Source organism: Scyliorhinus torazame, chromosome 7 (genome assembly GCF_047496885.1).
Source record: "Scyliorhinus torazame isolate Kashiwa2021f chromosome 7, sScyTor2.1, whole genome shotgun sequence".
Taxonomy (NCBI): domain Eukaryota; kingdom Metazoa; phylum Chordata; class Chondrichthyes; order Carcharhiniformes; family Scyliorhinidae; genus Scyliorhinus; species Scyliorhinus torazame.
Window position 1 is genome coordinate 51,266,434 of NC_092713.1, and position 17,363 is coordinate 51,283,796.

The 17,363-nt window shown below is 48.9% G+C and overlaps 1 protein-coding gene across 2 annotated transcripts in view; it reads right to left on the minus strand.

Moving 5' to 3' along the window:
- Window positions 1-335: 335 nt before the first annotated feature.
- ttc22 (tetratricopeptide repeat domain 22) overlaps window positions 336-17,363 on the minus strand; it is a 42,656-nt gene continuing 25,628 nt past the window's right edge. For both annotated transcript variants that reach the window (XM_072510695.1, XM_072510694.1), the window contains exons 6-7: window positions 12,296-12,448; window positions 336-2,744 (exon numbers count right to left, since the gene is read on the minus strand). In XM_072510695.1, coding sequence (XP_072366796.1) covers window positions 2,247-2,744; window positions 12,296-12,448 — 651 coding nt within the window. In that variant the 3' untranslated portion in view covers window positions 336-2,246. The remainder of the gene's footprint in view (window positions 2,745-12,295; window positions 12,449-17,363) is intronic.

The window sequence follows — 17,363 nt, forward strand, 5'->3', positions numbered from 1 at the left end:
TATTTAAGTTGTGTTGCTCAATAAACCTTCTGTAAAACTTCTGGATGACTTTGAGCCTTCTTCAAAAGCCTCTACTGTAACTGAGTTAAGTAGCACAGATTACCTGCCTTACAGGTAACAAAACACACCCGTCTCCAATTGGGGAAAAAGGTAGAATTGTTATCTAATTGCAAATTATGTTTTTAAAAAAACTTAGGATGTAGTTTGAGGAGAAGGCCCACCACCACCTTCTCAATGCAACTCATGGTTAGCAATAATTGGGGACTTGTTCACATCCCTCACATGCAAAGAACAAATAAACCTTGCCAACTGGACTACAGCCAATTGGCTTCATCTGCAGCAAATAAGCTCCTCTTTATTGGAAATGCAAAGTCAGCTCATTTAAATCACTCAGTGACACTTTCAATGGGTGGTACAGAATGTGATGGAAGGGTTTGTAACGGCAGCATTTCAAGTCTATGCAAAGAGTCACTTGATGGAAAGTAGGTTTTGAGGTGGGGAATGGACAAAGCCTCGCTGGACGGTTCCAATGGGAGTTCAGAGCCTAAGGAGACGATAAATCCAAATTTCCTCTCTTTTTCCTCGGACAACCCAGTCTTTTACGGGTTTTGTTTTTACCAGGCTCATTTGCATCAGGTCAATCATTTCCTGCAAGGAGATTGGGCCCTGATGTTTTGAGTCACTTGAGTGGCAATAAGTGCAGCAATTCACTCATTAGGGAAAACTGCCCAAATTTTCAATTTCACAAACTGCTCAGTTAAGAGTTGGAAGATGGATGTAGGTTAATGAAAAAAGAGGCCATCTCTCCAGACACTGGTGCTTCTACTGGGTATAAAAGTGACCTGCAGACCAACCAGAATTACCAGTACGAGACCCTGCTATAACATTTATATTTAATTCTCTTTCTCATCCTCGCACATTTGAGTGAAATGTAGTTATTTGAGATGTATCTATGTATACAGTCCACTTAGCTTATTACCACAACATATGTTCCTGCTTTGACAAGAGTCATCGGATTCAAAACATTAGCTCTTTTCTCTCCCTGCAGATGCTGCCAGACTTGCTGAGATTTTCCAGCATTTTCTCTTTCGTTTCAGATTCCAGCATCCGCAGTAATTTGCTTTTAACATGTTCCTGCACAGTGAGATGAGGACCCGAGTGCTGTAGCTGATTAAGATCTTCTCTAAGATATGCTATGAAACTGCCTACTCTCTCCAGACTGCAGTGGTCTAGAGCTGAATGAGTTTAGAGCTGTGTTAAACTAGACCTTGGCACTAAACTGCTCAATGCTCAGCACAAACCCATTCTCTGAATTTGTAATTTCTCTCAGAAAGACCACAAAGGTGGCTGGTGTAGGAAATGTTGGATTTAGTAGGTGGTGTTCTATTGGTGTTGGGATGGGGGTCACATAGTTGGGAAAAAGTAGATTGTGCTTAAGTTAACTAGTACCATTCCAGGCCTGGAAGATTCCTTGATGTTGATGGAACTTAGCATTTCCCTGAGGTTTTACACATCTAGAATTCCTTTGTGGAAAGGCCTCAAGAGACTGGGAACAGCTGACACTCTAAGCAAGTTTGTCATTTCAGTCATATTGTTCAGTCCTTAACGAGTGTAATCTGAAAAATAGCAACTGCATGCATTATACAATACGAAGATGCTTGCAAGTGTGCTATAAGGTGAACAAATCTCTTTCAAAAATATTCATTCATAGAATGTTGTGTCTCTCTCTAGGCCAGTATTTATTGCCCATCCTTAATTGCCTTTGAGAAGGTGATGGTGAACTGTTTTCTTGAACCGCTGCAGTCCATGTGGTGTGGGAACACCCACAATGCTTTCAGGGAGGGAGTTCCAAGGTTTTGACCCAACGACTGTAAAGGACCAGCAATTATGTTCCAAGTTAGGATGGCGAGGGACTTGGAGGGGAATTTCCAGGTGGTGTTCCAGGTGGTCCGCATATCCGCTGCCCCTGTCCTTTTAGATGGTAGTGGCCGCGGGTTTGGCAGGTGCTGTTTTAAAGAACTGTATTCCAAACAAATTCTGACGTCATCATCCATTGATTACTTTACACCAAATACACCTTTTGCAGGTCAGCTAACAGAGAGGCAAAACATGAGATCGGATTTAGTCTCAGACCATCCAAAGTTTATTCCGGTTGAAGATACATCAAGAGGCACAAAAGTGGATATTTACAGACAAGTGGCAAGGGTCTTCACACATCTCACTCCTTAATGGGGTCTCTTGTTAACTCAGGTGGGTTCAGGGTTCATTGTTTCTAACAATAACTTGACTATTTGCAGCTTCCCAGCTACGATCATAGCTCTCGACAGTTTTAAAATCTTTGGCATGTGGTTTCGACAAATTGAGCGCAGTTCCTGCATGACTCTCTCTATTCGATACTTTGATTCAGCCTTTTCCACCCAGATTTCCACTTCATTGATAACCATTTCCTCACTAGATTTTCCCTGGATGAACAGTGACAGTAGTGACTCGATGAGGCAGCGGAAAGTTTCAGAGAACTGGGATCCTACATCATCGAGTTCAATTGCCTGCTTGAAGCACTCAACCGCATTGTTTTCCTCTCCTTTGGCCTGTAAACATTTCCCTCTCAAGAGCTGGATCTCAGGCAGCGTGTCTCCCAATTCATACTCCATGGCTTTGGCAAAGAAAACTAAAGCATTGTTGAGTGCACTTTCATCCACCAATTGGAGTTCTTGCACAGCATCAACACCCATGTAGTAACAGACCTGCCGGCAATAAAGAATTAGGTTACTATTCCACAAGAGACAATGGAATGGTGGATGGGTGGGAGCACATTAGAAGACTACAATCAAATCTACACATCTAGAGAAGCTCATGAGCCACAAGAGCTTATACAGATTGTTAGTCATCTGTTCAATGTATATCCTTGCTGACTATATATTTAACATATCAACATAGAGCTGTCAGATGGCCAGTTTCAAATCATGACATTATTAGTTTTCAACATCAGAGATTCAAACGCAGAAAATCTAACCTTATCTGACCAGTAAGTAGAGGGTGAATGTTTAATAACCATCTGAATTCTACATCCCATTGACTTCAAAATAGATGCCCTGGCAGAATCCATACTCAGCACTGATGTCTTTTGATGGTATTGTCGACAACACCTTCTATCACTTTGCTGACGATTGAGAGCCAGATTGGATTTGTCCTGTTTTTCTGTGGACAGGACATACCTAATTTTCCATAGTGTCATGTAGTTACCTGCATTATAGCTGCAATGGAACAGCTGGGCTAGAGATTAGTCCTAAAGCATAACTCTTCCATAATATATTACATTTTCTCTTGTGGGTGATAGTCATTGCCGACAACTTGTGTGATGAAGATATTGTTTGCCGTTTATCAGCCCAAACCTGAATGTAGTCCTGGTCTTGCTGCACATTGGCACAGACTGCTTCAGCATTTGAGGAGTCGTGACTGGTGCTGAACATTGTGCATGAGAACTGTGCAGTGGTCAGTCCTATCAATATGGTCATAGACAAATGCATCGGTACAGGGGAATGGTGAGGATGTGGTCAAGTAGGTTTTTCTCTCTTCATGGTTCCCTCACCACCTGCCGCAGACCCAGACTAGCAGCGAAGTCTTTTAGGATTTGGCCAGCTCGGTCAGTACTCGTGTTACCGAGTCACTCTTGTTGAAGTTCCCCCATCCAGCATAAATTCTGCGCCTTACCTCCCTCAGTGTTTTTTCTAAGTGGTGTTCAACATGGAGCAGCACTGATTCACCAGCAGAAGGACAGCACCGTGGCACAATGGTTATTGGCCCTGACAATATTCCCGCAATAGAACTGACGACTTATGATACAGAACTTGCCGCACCCCTAGCCAAGCTGTTCCAGTAGAACTACAATACTGGCATCTACCCGGCAATGTGCAACATTGCCCAGGTGTGTCCTGGACACAAGAAACAGGACAAACCCAACCCAGACAATTACCGTCCTATCAGTCTACTCTTAATCACCAGTAAAGTAATGATCGGAGTCATCAACATTGCTAACAAGCAGCACTTAGTCATTAAAATTGCCATAGTCCCAAATGACCATAGGCTGCTTTTCCCTTTTGAGGAGGGAGAGCTGACTGGTGGTGATTTAACCTGAGGATCACCACACCTCAGGCAAGGGGCAAGGTTGAGAAGGCAGAGCCTTCATGAATAACCTCAGCCAGTACAGGAATTGAACCAGTGTTGCTGACCCTGCTCTGCATCACAAACCAGCTGTCTAGCCAAGTGAGCTAAACCAGCCCAACTCAGCAATACCCCGCTCACACTTGCTCAGTTTCAGTTCGCCAGGGTCACTCAGCTCCTGACCTCATTACAGCCTTGGTTCAAACATGGACAAAAGAGTTGAATTACAGAAGGGAGGTGAGAGTGGCATCAAGGCAGCTTTTGACTGAGTATGGCATCAAGGAACTCTTGCAAAACTGGAGTCAATGGGAATCAGGGGAAAACTCTTTATTGCCTGGAATCATACCTGGCACAAAGGAAAATGGTTACGGTGGTTGGAGGTTAATCATCTCAGCTCCAGGACATCACGAGTTCCTCAGGATAATGTCCTAGGCCCAACCATCTTCAACTGCTTCATCAATGGCCTCCCTTCCACCATAAGGTCAGAAGTGGGGATGTTTGCAGATGACGGCACAATGCTCAGCACCACTCACAACTCCAGTTAATGAAATGAAATGAAATGAAAATCGCTTATTGTCACAAGTAGGCTTCAAATGAAGTTACTGTGAAAAGCCCCTAGTCGTCACATTCCGGCGCCTGTTCGGGGAGGCTGGTACGGGAATTGAACCGTGCTGCTGGCCTGCCTTGGTCCAAATGCAGCAAGACCTGGACAATATCCAGTCTTGGGCTGACAAGTGGCAGGTTTTACATTTGCGCCACACAAGTGCCAGGCAATGATCATCTCCTACAAGAGAGGATCTAACCATCACCCCTTGACATTCAATCGCATTACCACCGCTGAATCCCTCACAATCAACATCCTTGGGGTTACCATTGATCAGAAACTGAACTGGACTAGCCATATTAATACTGCGCAGGTCAAAGGCTAGAATCCTATGGCGAGTAACTCATGTCCTCACTCCCCAAAGCTTGTCCATTATCTACCAGGCATAAGTCAGAAATGTGATAGACTACTCTCCACTTGCCTGGGATGAGTGTAGCTCCAACAATGCTCAAGAAGCTCAACACCGACTTCCGGGTGCGGCGATGACCAGCTGAGTCGCACGTTTCGGCACCTCCCGGTGGAACGGACTTTTGGGCTCTTAATAAGAGCCCCAACGGCAATTTTAACGGCTAAAAGTACTGTGCGGTGAACCAGAAGGGAATCCCCCCCTGGATACGGATGAAAAAAGGAGAGTAAGGTGGATTGCGGTGGATCCTTTAGAGCAGCGGGAAGGAAGGCAAGCAAAAACCAAGATGGCGTCGGAAGGTGGCAGTTTAATATGGGGCCCTGAACAACACGAGTTTTTGAAACGCTGCGTGGAAGAACTCAAAAAGGAAATGAAGAAGGAGCTGTTGGCCCCGATATTACAGGCGATCGAAGGGCTAAAGGAGGAGCAAAAGACCCAGGAGCGGGAGCTTCGGGTCGTGAAGGCAAAGGCTGCCGAGAATGAGGACGACATACAGGGCCGGGTGGTGAAGACGGAGATGCACGAGGCACACCATAAACGATGTATGGAAAGGCTGGAGGGGCTGGAGAACAACGCGAGGAGGAACAACCTAAGGATTCTTGGTCTTCCTGAAGGTGCGGAGGGAGCGGACGTCGGGGCATATGTGAGCACGATGCTGCACTCGTTAATGGGAGCGGAGGCCCCGGCGGGTCCGCTGGAGGTGGAGGGAGCATACCGAGTGATGGCGCGAGGACCGAGAGCAGGAGAAATTCCTAGAGCCATAGTGGTGAGATTCCTCCGTTTTAAGGACAAAGAGATGGTCCTTAGATGGGCAAAGAAAACTCGGAGCAGTAAGTGGGAGAACGCGGTGATCTGCGTATACCAAGACTGGAGTGCGGAGGTGGCGAAAAGGAGGGCGAGCTTTAATCGGGCCAAGGCGGTGCTTCACAAAAAGAAGATAAAATTCGGAATGCTGCAACCGGCAAGACTGTGGGTCACATATCAAGGGAGGCACCACTACTTTGAGACGGCGGATGAGGAGTGGACTTTTATCGTGGAAGAAAAATTGGAATGAGCGGGTTATTAAAAAAAAAGAACGTTTGAAACAAAGTGGTGGGGCGAGTATGGTGGGCGAAGAGGGGGGTAAAAAGGGGGGAAAGAGGAGTTTTATGTTATTAATCCTGCGATGTGGTAACTTTTCTCTCTTCCACAGGAGGTGGTGGGGGGAGGAAAGGAGGTGGAGGAGATGGGGCGTTGGCCATTGGGGGCGGGGCCAAGGGGGAAGCGCGGGCTCGGTTCCCGCGCTATGATAATCATGGCGGGAATAGGGAAGCAGGAAGGAGGCGGCGTCGCACGGTGCGAGCCGAGGTCACGGGGGGAAGCCGAGGTCGGCCAGAGTTTGCTGACTTCTGGGAGCAACATGGGGGGTGTAACTACACTAGTGGGGGATCTAGCGGGGGGGGTGGGAGGGGGGAATTATTGGGCTGCTGCTGCTGGGGAGAGGGGGGAGCTGGCATGGGGTGGGATGGGCGGGGGGGCACCGCCTGGGGGGACACAGCTGCGTGGGAACAGGGTGAGGAGCTGGAAAAAGGGGATGGCTAATTGACAAGGGGGGGGGGGGTAAAAAGCCCCCCAACCCGGCTGATCACGTGGAACGTGAGAGGGCTGAACGGGCCGATAAAGAGGGCACGGGTACTCACACACCTTAAGAAACTTAAGGCAGACGTGGTTATGTCACAGGAAACGCACTTGAAACTGATAGACCAGGTGAGACTACGCAAAGGTTGGGTGGGGCAGGTGTTCCATTCGGGGCTAGATGCGAAAAACAGGGGGGTGGCTATATTAGTGGGGAAGCGGGTAATGTTTGAGGCAAAGACTATAGTGGCGGATAGCGGGGGCAGATACGTGATGGTGAGTGGCAAACTACAGGGGGAGACGGTGGTTTTGGTAAACGTATATGCCCCGAACTGGGATGATGCCAATTTTATGAGGCGTATGCTAGGACGCATCCCGGACCTAGAGGTGGGAAAGTTGGTAATGGGGGGAGATTTCAATACGGTGTTGGAACCAGGGCTGGACAGGTCGAGGTCCAGGACTGGAAGGAGGCCGGCAGCAGCCAAGGTGCTTAAAGATTTTATGGAGCAGATGGGAGGAGTAGACCCGTGGAGATTTAGCAGACCGAGGAGTAAGGAGTTTTCATTTTTCTCCTATGTCCACAAAGTCTATTCGCGAATAGACTTTTTTGTTTTGGGAAGGGCGTTGATCCCGAAGGTGAGGGGAACGGAGTATACGGCTATAGCCATTTCGGATCACGCTCCACATTGGGTGGACTTGGAGATAGGGGAGGAAACAGAAGGGCGCCCACCCTGGAGAATGGACATGGGACTAATGGCAGATGAGGGGGTGTGTCTAAGGGTGAGGGGGTGCATTGAAAAGTACTTGGAACTCAATGATAATGGGGAGGTCCAGGTGGGAGTGGTCTGGGAGGCACTGAAGGCAGTGGTTAGAGGGGAGCTGATATCAATAAGGGCACATAAAGGAAAGCAGGAGAGTAGGGAACGGGAGTGGTTGCTGCAAGAACTTCTGAGGGTGGACAGGCAATATGCGGAGGCACCAGAGGAGGGACTGTACAGGGAAAGGCAAAGGCTACTCGTAGAATTTGACTTGCTGACAACGGGTACTGCAGAGGCACAGTGGAGGAAGGCACAGGGTGTACAGTACGAATATGGGGAGAAGGCGAGCAGGTTGCTGGCCCACCAATTGAGGAAAAGGGGAGCAGCGAGGGAAATAGGGGGAGTGAGGGATGAGGAAGGAGAGATGGAGCGGGGAGCGGAGAGAGTGAATGGAGTGTTCAAGGCATTTTATAAAAAATTATACGAAGCTCAACCCCCGGGTGGGAGGGAGAGAATGATGGGCTTTCTGGACCGGCTGGAATTTCCCAAGGTGGAGGAGCAGGAAAGGGTGGGACTGGGAGCACAGATTGAAATAGAGGAAGTAGTGAAAGGAATTAGGAGCATGCAGGCGGGGAAGGCTCCGGGACCAGATGGATTCCCAGTTGAATTTTACAGGAAATATGTGGACTTGCTCGCCCCGCTACTGATGAGGACCTTTAATGAGGCAAAGGAAAGGGGACAGCTGCCCCCGACTATGTCTGAGGCAACGATATCGCTTCTCCTAAAGAAGGAAAAGGACCCGCTACAATGCGGGTCATACAGGCCCATTTCCCTCCTAAATGTAGACGCTAAGATTCTGGCCAAGGTAATGGCAATGAGGATAGAGGATTGTGTCCCGAGGGTGGTCCATGAGGACCAAACTGGGTTTGTGAAGGGGAGACAGCTGAAGACGAATATACGGAGGCTGCTGGGGTAATGATGATGCCCCCACCAGAGGGGGAAGCGGAGATAGTGGTGGCGATGGATGCCGAGAAAGCATTTGATAGAGTGGAGTGGGATTATCTGTGGGAGGTGCTGAGGAGATTTGGTTTTGGAGATGAGTATGTTGGATGGGTGCAGCTGTTGTACAGGGCCCCAGTGGCGAGTGTGGTCACGAATGGACGGTGATCTGCATACTTTCGGCTCCATAGAGGGACAAGGCAGGGATGCCCTCTGTCCCCATTATTTTTTGCACTGGCGATTGAGCCCCTGGCAATAGCATTGGGGGGTTCCAAGAAGTGGAGGGGAGTACTTAGAGGAGGAGAAGAACACCGGGTATCTCTGTATGCGGATGATTTGTTGTTATATGTAGCGGACCCGGCGGAGGGGATGCCAGAGATAATGCGGACACTTCGGGAGTTTGGAGAATTCTCAGGATATAAACTGAACATGGGGAAAAGTGAGTTGTTTGTGGTGCATCCAGGGGAGCAGAGCAGAGAAAAAGAGGACTTTCTGCTGAGGAAGGTAACAAGGGACTTTTGTTACTTGGGGATCCAGATAGCCAAGAATTGGGGTACATTGCATAGGTTAAATTGGGTGCAGGCGGTTAAAATGGTAGTCCACCCGAGATTCCTCTTTGTGTTTCAGTGCCTCTCGGTGGTGATCACGAAGGCTTTTTTCAAAAGGATCGAAAAGAGTATCATGAGTTTTGTGTGGGCCGGGAAGACCCCGAGAGTGAGGAAGGGATTCTTACAGTGTAGTAGGGATAGGTGGGGGCTGGCACTACCGAGCCTCAGTGAGTACTACTGGGCCGCCAATATCTCAATGGTGAGTAAGTGGATGGGAGAAGAGGAGGGAGCGGCGTGGAAGAGATTGGAGAGGGCGTCCTGTAGGGGGACTAGCCTACAAGCTATGGTGACGGCCCCATTGCCGTTCTCACCGAAGAAATACACCACAAGCCCGGTGGTGGTGGCGACTTTGAAAATTTGGGGACAGTGGAGACGGCATAGGGGAAAGACGGGAGCCTTGGTGGGGTCCCCGATAAGAAATAACCATAGGTTTGCCCCGGGGAGAATGGATGGGGGATTTGGAATATGGCAAAGAGCAGGAGTAACGCAACTGAAAGATCTGTTTGTGGATGGGAAGTTCGCAAGTCTGGGAGCGCTGACCGAGAAATATGGGTTGCCCCAAGGGAATGCATTCCGGTATATGCAACTGAGGGCTTTTGCGAGGCAACAGGTGAGGGAATTCCCACAGCTCCCGACGCATGAGGTGCAGGACAGAGTGATCTCAAAGACATGGGTGGGGGACGGTAAGGTGTCAGATATATATAGGGAAATGAGGGACGAGGGGGAGACTATGGTAGATGAGCTGAAAGGGAAATGGGAAGAAGAGCTGGGGGAGGAGATTGAGGAGGGGCTGTGGGCGGATGCCCTAAGTAGGGTAAACTCATCGTCCTCGTGTGCCAGGCTAAGCCTGATTCAATTTAAGGTGTTACACAGGGCGCATATGACTGGAGCACGGCTCAGTAAATTTTTTGGGGTAGAGGATAGGTGTGCGAGATGCTCGAAAAGCCCAGCGAATCACACCCACATGTTCTGGTCATGTCCGGCACTACAGGGGTTCTGGGTGGGGGTGACAAAGGTGCTTTCGAAAGTAGTGGGGGTCCAGGTCGAACCAAGCTGGGGGTTGGCTATATTTGGGGTTGCACAAGAGCCGGGAGTGCAGGAGGCGAGAGAGGCCGATGTTTTGGCCTTTGCATCCCTAGTAGCCCGGCGCAGGATACTGTTGATGTGGAAGGAAGCCAAGCCCCCGGGGGTGGAGACCTGGATAAATGACATGGCAGGGTTTATAAAGCTGGAACGGATTAAGTTCGTCCTAAGGGGATCGGCTCAAGGGTTCACCAGGCGGTGGCAACCGTTCGTCGAATACCTCACAGAAAGTGGGCAGCACGGTAGCATTGTGGATAGCACAATTGCTTCACAGCTCCAGGGTCCCAGGTTCGATTCCGGCTTGGGTCACTGTCTGTGCGGAGTCTGCACATCCTCCCCGTGTGTGCGTGGGTTTCCTCCGGGTGCTCCGGTTTCCTCCCACAGTCCAAAGATGTGCAGGTTAGGTGGATTGGCCGTAATAATTGCCCTTAGTGTCCAAAATTGCCCTTAGTGTTGGGTGGGGTTACTGGGTTATAGGGATGGGGTGGAGGTGTTGATCTTGGGTAAGGTGCTCTTTCCAAGAGCCGGTGCAGACTCGATGGGCCGAATGGCCTCCTTCTGCACTGTAAATTCTATGATAATCTCTATGAAAGATAGAGTGAATGGAAAAGAAGAAGGCAGCAGCAGCAGCCCGGGGGGGGGGGGGGGGGGGAGGGGGGGAAGGAACCAGAAGGACTCTCAGGGTTGTTAATATATATGTATAATATGTATAGGTCGTTGCTATAAATAATTGTATATTGGACTGTTAAATCATATTTTTGGAGAGTGTTTATCTGAGACAAGGCAGTTGCCATTTAGTTTTAGTTTTTGTTTTTGTTATATATTATTTATTCTTTGTTTATAAAACAGGTCATTGTTATTTATACTGTTATATTATTGTGTAAAGGATACCCAATGTACTGTGATAGTTGACCAAAAATTTTCAATAAAATATTTTTTTTAAAAAAAGCTCAACACCATCCAGGACAGAGCAGCCCACTTGATCGCTACCCCTTCCACAAACATTCAATCCCTCCACAACCAAGTCCTGCAGTAACTTGCCAGGGTTCCTTAGGCAGCACCTTGCAAACCCACGATCACTACCATATAGAAGGACAAGAGCAGCAGACACCTGGGAACCCCACCACCTGGAGGTTCTCCTCCAAGGCACTCACCACCTGACTTGGAAATATATTGCTGTTCCTTCATTGTCGCTGGGTCAAAATCCTGGAACGCACTCTATAACAGCACTGTGGGTGTACCAACACCTCAGGGACAGTAATGGTTCAAGAAAGCAGCCCGCCACCACCTTCTGAAGGGCAACTAGAAACGGGCAATAAATGCTGGCCTAACCTGCAACGCCCACATTCCATAAATGAATTTAAAGAAATCTCAGAGGCCCAGATTTGAGCAGACAGATCTGTTCTGAATTTACCTCATTTAGCATAATATTAGTGCCATACAATGCGATGCTGCGTGTCCTCAGTGTGAATATGTGACTTTGTCGCCACAAGAACAGTGCGCTGATCACCCCTACCAACACGGTCATTTACAATAGGCAGATTGGGAAGGGTGAGGTAAAGTAAGTTCTTCCCTCTTCCCTCTTATTGTTTCCTCTCCACTTGACACAGGCCCGGTGTGGTAGCTATGTCCTTCAAGTGTCAGGCCATTCAGTAATGCTGTCACCTATCCACTCTTGACAATGGGCATTGACATTCTCCTCCTGGAGTACATCCGGTGCCCTTGCTATCCTTAGTGCTTCTTAAAAGTGGTACTCAACATGGAGGAGTACTGATTCATCAGCTGAGGGAGAACAGCAAGTAGTAATCAACAGACAATTTCCTTACCCATGTCTGACCTGATGCCATGTCTGACCTGATAGCATGATAATTCAGGAGGTCTGAAGCCGAGGATTCCTAGGACCACTTCCTCCTGATTTTATATCATGGTGCCACTACCTCTGGTGGTCTGTCCTGCCAGTAGAACAGGACAGACCCAGGGTCGGTTGAAGAGAAGTCCAGAAACATAAGCACAATTATACCTGACTGAAAGAACATTTCACAAAGCTCAGTCACATACTCACCTGTCCCATATCCAGGTACGTTTTTAGGCAGGGGCATACAGACAGTATTAAATCTAAATCAGCTTTCGCTTTAGTTAGTAGCTGTCTGTCTGGCACTCCACTCTGACCCATCTTGACACGCTCAAGGCCTCGAGTGTACAGTTTTATATAAATCTGGGGAAAGAACATCATACAGACAATATCAATTGTGTAATGCATTAAGAGGTCTAGTCTCTTCTTCGGAGATTGGATTTAAACCCTCTGCGCTCTAAACTACAATTCATGCTGCCCTTACCCTATCTGGCTTAAGTCTTGTTCACCCACCATTCCTGTCATTGCTGATCTACTTTGGCTTAGAGTTCCAACATCTCCAATTGTAAAATTCTCAATGTTGTGTTTAAATTACTTCATGGTCTCGCATCCCATCTCTAACCTCCTCTTGGCCATTTTTCAATCTTTCACGAGATGTGGGCATTGCTGGGAGGCCATCATTTTTATTGCCCATCCCGAAATGCCCTTGAGAAAGTGGTGATGTGGCGCCTTTTCAAACCACTATAGAAGAGGCAGTGGCAAAGTGGTATTGTCACTGGAGTAGCAATCCAGAGACCATGGGCTCGAATCCCACCATGGCAAATGGTGAAATTTGAATTCAATAAAAATATCTGGAATTAAGTCTAATAATGAAACCATTGTTGATTGTCTTAAAAACCCAACTGGTTCACTAATGTCCTTTGGAGAAGGAAATCTGTCGTCCTTACCCCGGTCTGGCCTACATGTGACTCCAGATCCACAGCAATATGGTTGACTCTTAAATGCCCCGTCAAAGGACACTCAGTTGATGTGCAATCAGGATGGAGAATAAATGATGTCCCAGCCACCAATGCCCACATCTCTTAAATCAATTTTTAAAAACTCCTGCACTTCCCTTTGAACCAGGTTTGATCCCCTGGCTTGGTGACAATGGTAGAATTGGGAATATGCCAGAATACAGGTTGTGGTATACAATTCTACTGGTGCTTTTGATCTACAGCATGGCATGGGTGCCCAGAATTCATGTGCTAGATCTGTTCAAAATCCATCCCATTCAGCACAGTGGCAGTGCCACACAACACGATGGAGGGTGTCCTCAATGTGAAGATGGGACTTTGTCTCTACAAAGACTGTGGTGGTCACTCCTACCAGGACTGTCATGGAGGGATGCATCGGAGACAAAGAAATTGTAGAGGGATGAGGTCAAGTAAGTTTTTCCCTCTTCTTGGTTCCTCACCACCTGATACAGACCCAATCTAGCAGCTGAGTCCAGGACTCAGCCAGCTGGGTCAGTAGTGGCGGCACCGAGCCACACTTGGTGATGGACATTGAAGTCCCCCACCCAGAGCACATTCTTCACCGTTGCCACTCTCAGTGCTGCCTTTAAATGAAGGAGTAATTCATCAGCTGGGGGTGCAGTATGTGATAAGCGGCAGCAGATTTCCTTGCCCATGTTTTACCTGATCTTATGAGACATCATGGGAACCATAGTCTTTGTTGAAAACTCCCAGTACAGCTCCCTCCTGACTGTTTCTCACTGTGCCACCTCTGCCGGGTGTGTCCAGTCGGTGGGACAGGACATACATACAGATGGTGATGGTGGGATCGGGGACATTATATGCAAGGTATGATTCTGCGAATATGACTATGTCAATCAGCTCTCTCAATTTTCGCACAAGCCCTCAGATGTTAGTAAAGATAACTTTGCAGGGTCGACAGGGCTGATTTTGCCATTGTAGTTTCTGGTGCCTCAGTTGATCTCTCTGATTTAATTCCTGTGTGTATACTTTGTAGCAGTTTGAAAGAACTGAGCGGCTTGCTAGGCCATTTCAGAGGGCATTTAAGAATCATCAACATTTCTGTAAAGACAATCCCTATAAATAAAGTGTAATCTTATAAACATCCCATCCTTCTGAAAAAATGAAAAACATGTGTATCGTGAATGCCCATTGGTCGTGTCCTATTGGTTGACTGTCTGTGTGTCATGTCTCTGGTGCTCCCTCTAGTGTCGAGCTAGGTGTAGTGTATGTACATTAACCCTTTGTGTACACAGTGATGTATATCACCACATCCCCCCTTTTTTCATGTTTTCTGTACAGTGTTAAAGAAAATTGAACAAACTAGGTAGATGAGTGATACTCTGTACAAGTTATGATAACCGTGATCATTAAACAATAAGTCCAAATAACATGCATGAGTCCAAAGTTCATCAATTATTATGGTCGAGTGGCTTTCTTTTTTGGTTGGTGAGTTAGTGATGTTGATGGTGGCATTGCATTGTAAACGCCATCAGTGTCTCTGTGCTGAAGGAACCAAGAAGTGGTCAAATCACTTTGTTGTCGGATTTGGACTCTTTTTTTTCTTTCGATGCTTGTGGTGGTAATTCTTGATGGCATCTGTCCTGAAAGCCAGGTTGCCTGTTGGTAGTGCAGCAAACGTGAATTGGTAAGATGCATCGTCCTGCCATGGTATGTCATTGTACTGAGCTGAGCAGTAACAGTGTCCCTCATTTGCAGAGTTGTACCATGTCGTACCAGTCGTAGTTCCATTGGTGTTGTTTTTGTCGTGCTTGTTGTCGACGTTGTTGCCTTTGGTACGCTTCTTGCTATTGTCTTTGATGTTGTTGTGGTGGTTGGTTTTGTTGCCGCTCAAGGACCACACTCTGAATAATACGAGTCCTTCACACAGTTACTCGTGTTAGCGTGCTTTGTGGCATCTGCTGTCTCCTTGAGTGTGCCGTCACTGAGTTTGCGGCGCTCCCCGTCTGGAGTCATGTCCGGCTTACTTGAATCAGCTTTGGCTTGTCGATGCTCCCCGTCTGGAGTCTGGTCTGTTTCACCGGAGTCAGTTTTGGCTTCTTGATGCTCCCCGTCCGGAGTCATTTCAGGTTCACTTGAATCGTCTGAAGTTTCGTGATGCTCCCCGTCCAGGGTCAAAACAATCAGGAATGCATTTGCTTGCGGAGAGGCTCGAGCGAGTGAGGTTTGAAGTAACGTGGTGTCACCGGAGTCACCAGTAGTCTTACTGTGATTGTCGAGTGCCTCTGTTCATTCTAGCTGAGGTCTGACACGTTGCACATCTGGTATGGGAAGTGGGATGCCATCGTCACTAGTCGCACATACAGTGGGTAGAGCCTCAGTGTGTTCTCGTCGTTCACTTGAGCTGGGTAGACCGTCAGAGTCTTCTTCTTGTTCACTGGAGTGTGGTAGATGTCATAGTCTGCTTGATGTGCACTTGAGCATGGCAGACTATCATAGTCTTTCTGTTGTTCACTTGAGCGTGGCAGACTTGTATTGTCTGCTGCTGGTTGCTCAGAGGAGGTGGCTAGTTTGGAGTCTTGCATTGCTTCTATCGTGGAGGCTGTCCACGAGCTCACTGTGGAGGCTTGTGTCACTCCCTCTGTGGAGTCTTGCAGCGTTCCTTGTGTGGAATCGTGCATTGGTCTCTCTGTGGAAACTGTCATCACTTCTTGTTCATGCAATGAATGCGCTGTGGAGTCTTGCGTTGCTTCTATCGTGGAGTCTGTCCACGAGCTCGCTGTGGAGGCTTGTGTCACTCGAGTCACTTCTTGTCCATGCAAGGAATGCGCTGTGGAGTCTTGCATTGCTTCTATCGTGGAGTCTGTCCACGAGCTCGCTGTGGAGCCTTTCATCGCTTTCTGTGTGGAGTCAGGGACCCTTCGCGGTGCGTGGACCACTCTGTGTGGCAGCAGGCTGCTCTCTGTGGGCTTGTACCGCTCTTAGCAGTTTGGATCAGAAATTGGCTTGCTGGAAGAAGACAAAGGGTGGTGGTTGATGGCAAATGTTCAGACTGGAGTCCAATTACTAGTGGTGTACCACAAAGATCTGTTTTGGGGCCACTGCTGTTTGTCATTCTTATAAATGACCTGGAGGAGGGCGTAGAAGGATGGGTGAGTAAATTTGCAGATGACACTAAAGTCGGTGGAGTTGTGGACAGTGCGGAAGGATGTTACAAGTTACAAAGGGACATAGATAAGCTGCAGCGCTGGGCTGCAAATTTGGCAAATGGAGTTTAATGCAGAAAAGTGTGAAGTGATTCATTTTGGAAGGAATAACAGGAATACAGAGTACTGGGCTAATGGTAAGATTCTTGGCAGTGTGGATGAGCAGAGAGGTCTCGGTGTCCATGTACATAGATCCCTGAAAGTTGCCACCCAGGTTGAGAGGGTTGTTAAGAAGGCGTACGGTGTGTTAGCTTTTATTGGTAGAGGGATTGAGTTTCGGAGCCTTGAGGTTCAAAACTCTGGTGCGGCCGCATTTGGAGTATTGCGTGCAATTCTGGTCGCCGCATTATAGGAAGGATGTGGAAGCATTGGAAAGGGTGCAGAGGAGATTTACCAGAATGTTGCCTGGTATGGAGGGAAGATCTTGGGCGAGATTCTCCGACCCCCCGCTGGGTCGGAGAATCGCCGGGGGCTGGCGTGAATCCCGCCCCCGCCGGGTGCCGAATTCTCCGGCACCGGAGATTCGGCGGGGGGCGGGAATCGCGCCGCAGCGGTTGGCGGGGCCCCCCCCCCCCGTGATTCTCCGGCCCGGATGGGCCGAAGACCCGCTGCTAGAATGCCTGTCCCGCCGCCGTGGATTAAACCACCTCTCTTACCGGCGGGCCAAGGCGGCGCGGGCGGGCTCCGGGGTCCTGGGGGGGGGGGGGGCGCGCGGGGTGATCTGGCCCCGGGGGGGTGCCCCCACGGTGGCCTGGCCCACCATCGGGGCCCACCAATCCGCGGGCGGGCATGTGCCGTGGGGGCACTCTTTTCCTTCCGCCTTCGCAACGGTCTCCACCATGGCGGAGGCGGAAGAGACTCCTTCCACAGCGCATGCGCGGGGATGCCGTGAGCGGCCGCTGACGCTCCCGCGCTTGCGCCGCCCGGCAATGTCATTTCCGCGCCAGCTGGCGGGGCACCAAAGGCCTTTTCCGCCAGCTGGCGGGGCAGAAATCAGTCCGGCGCGGGCCTAGCCCCTCAAGGTGAGGGCTCGGCCGGTCAAGGGGCGGAGGATTCCGCACCTTTGGGGCGGCGCGATGCCGGACTGATTTGCGC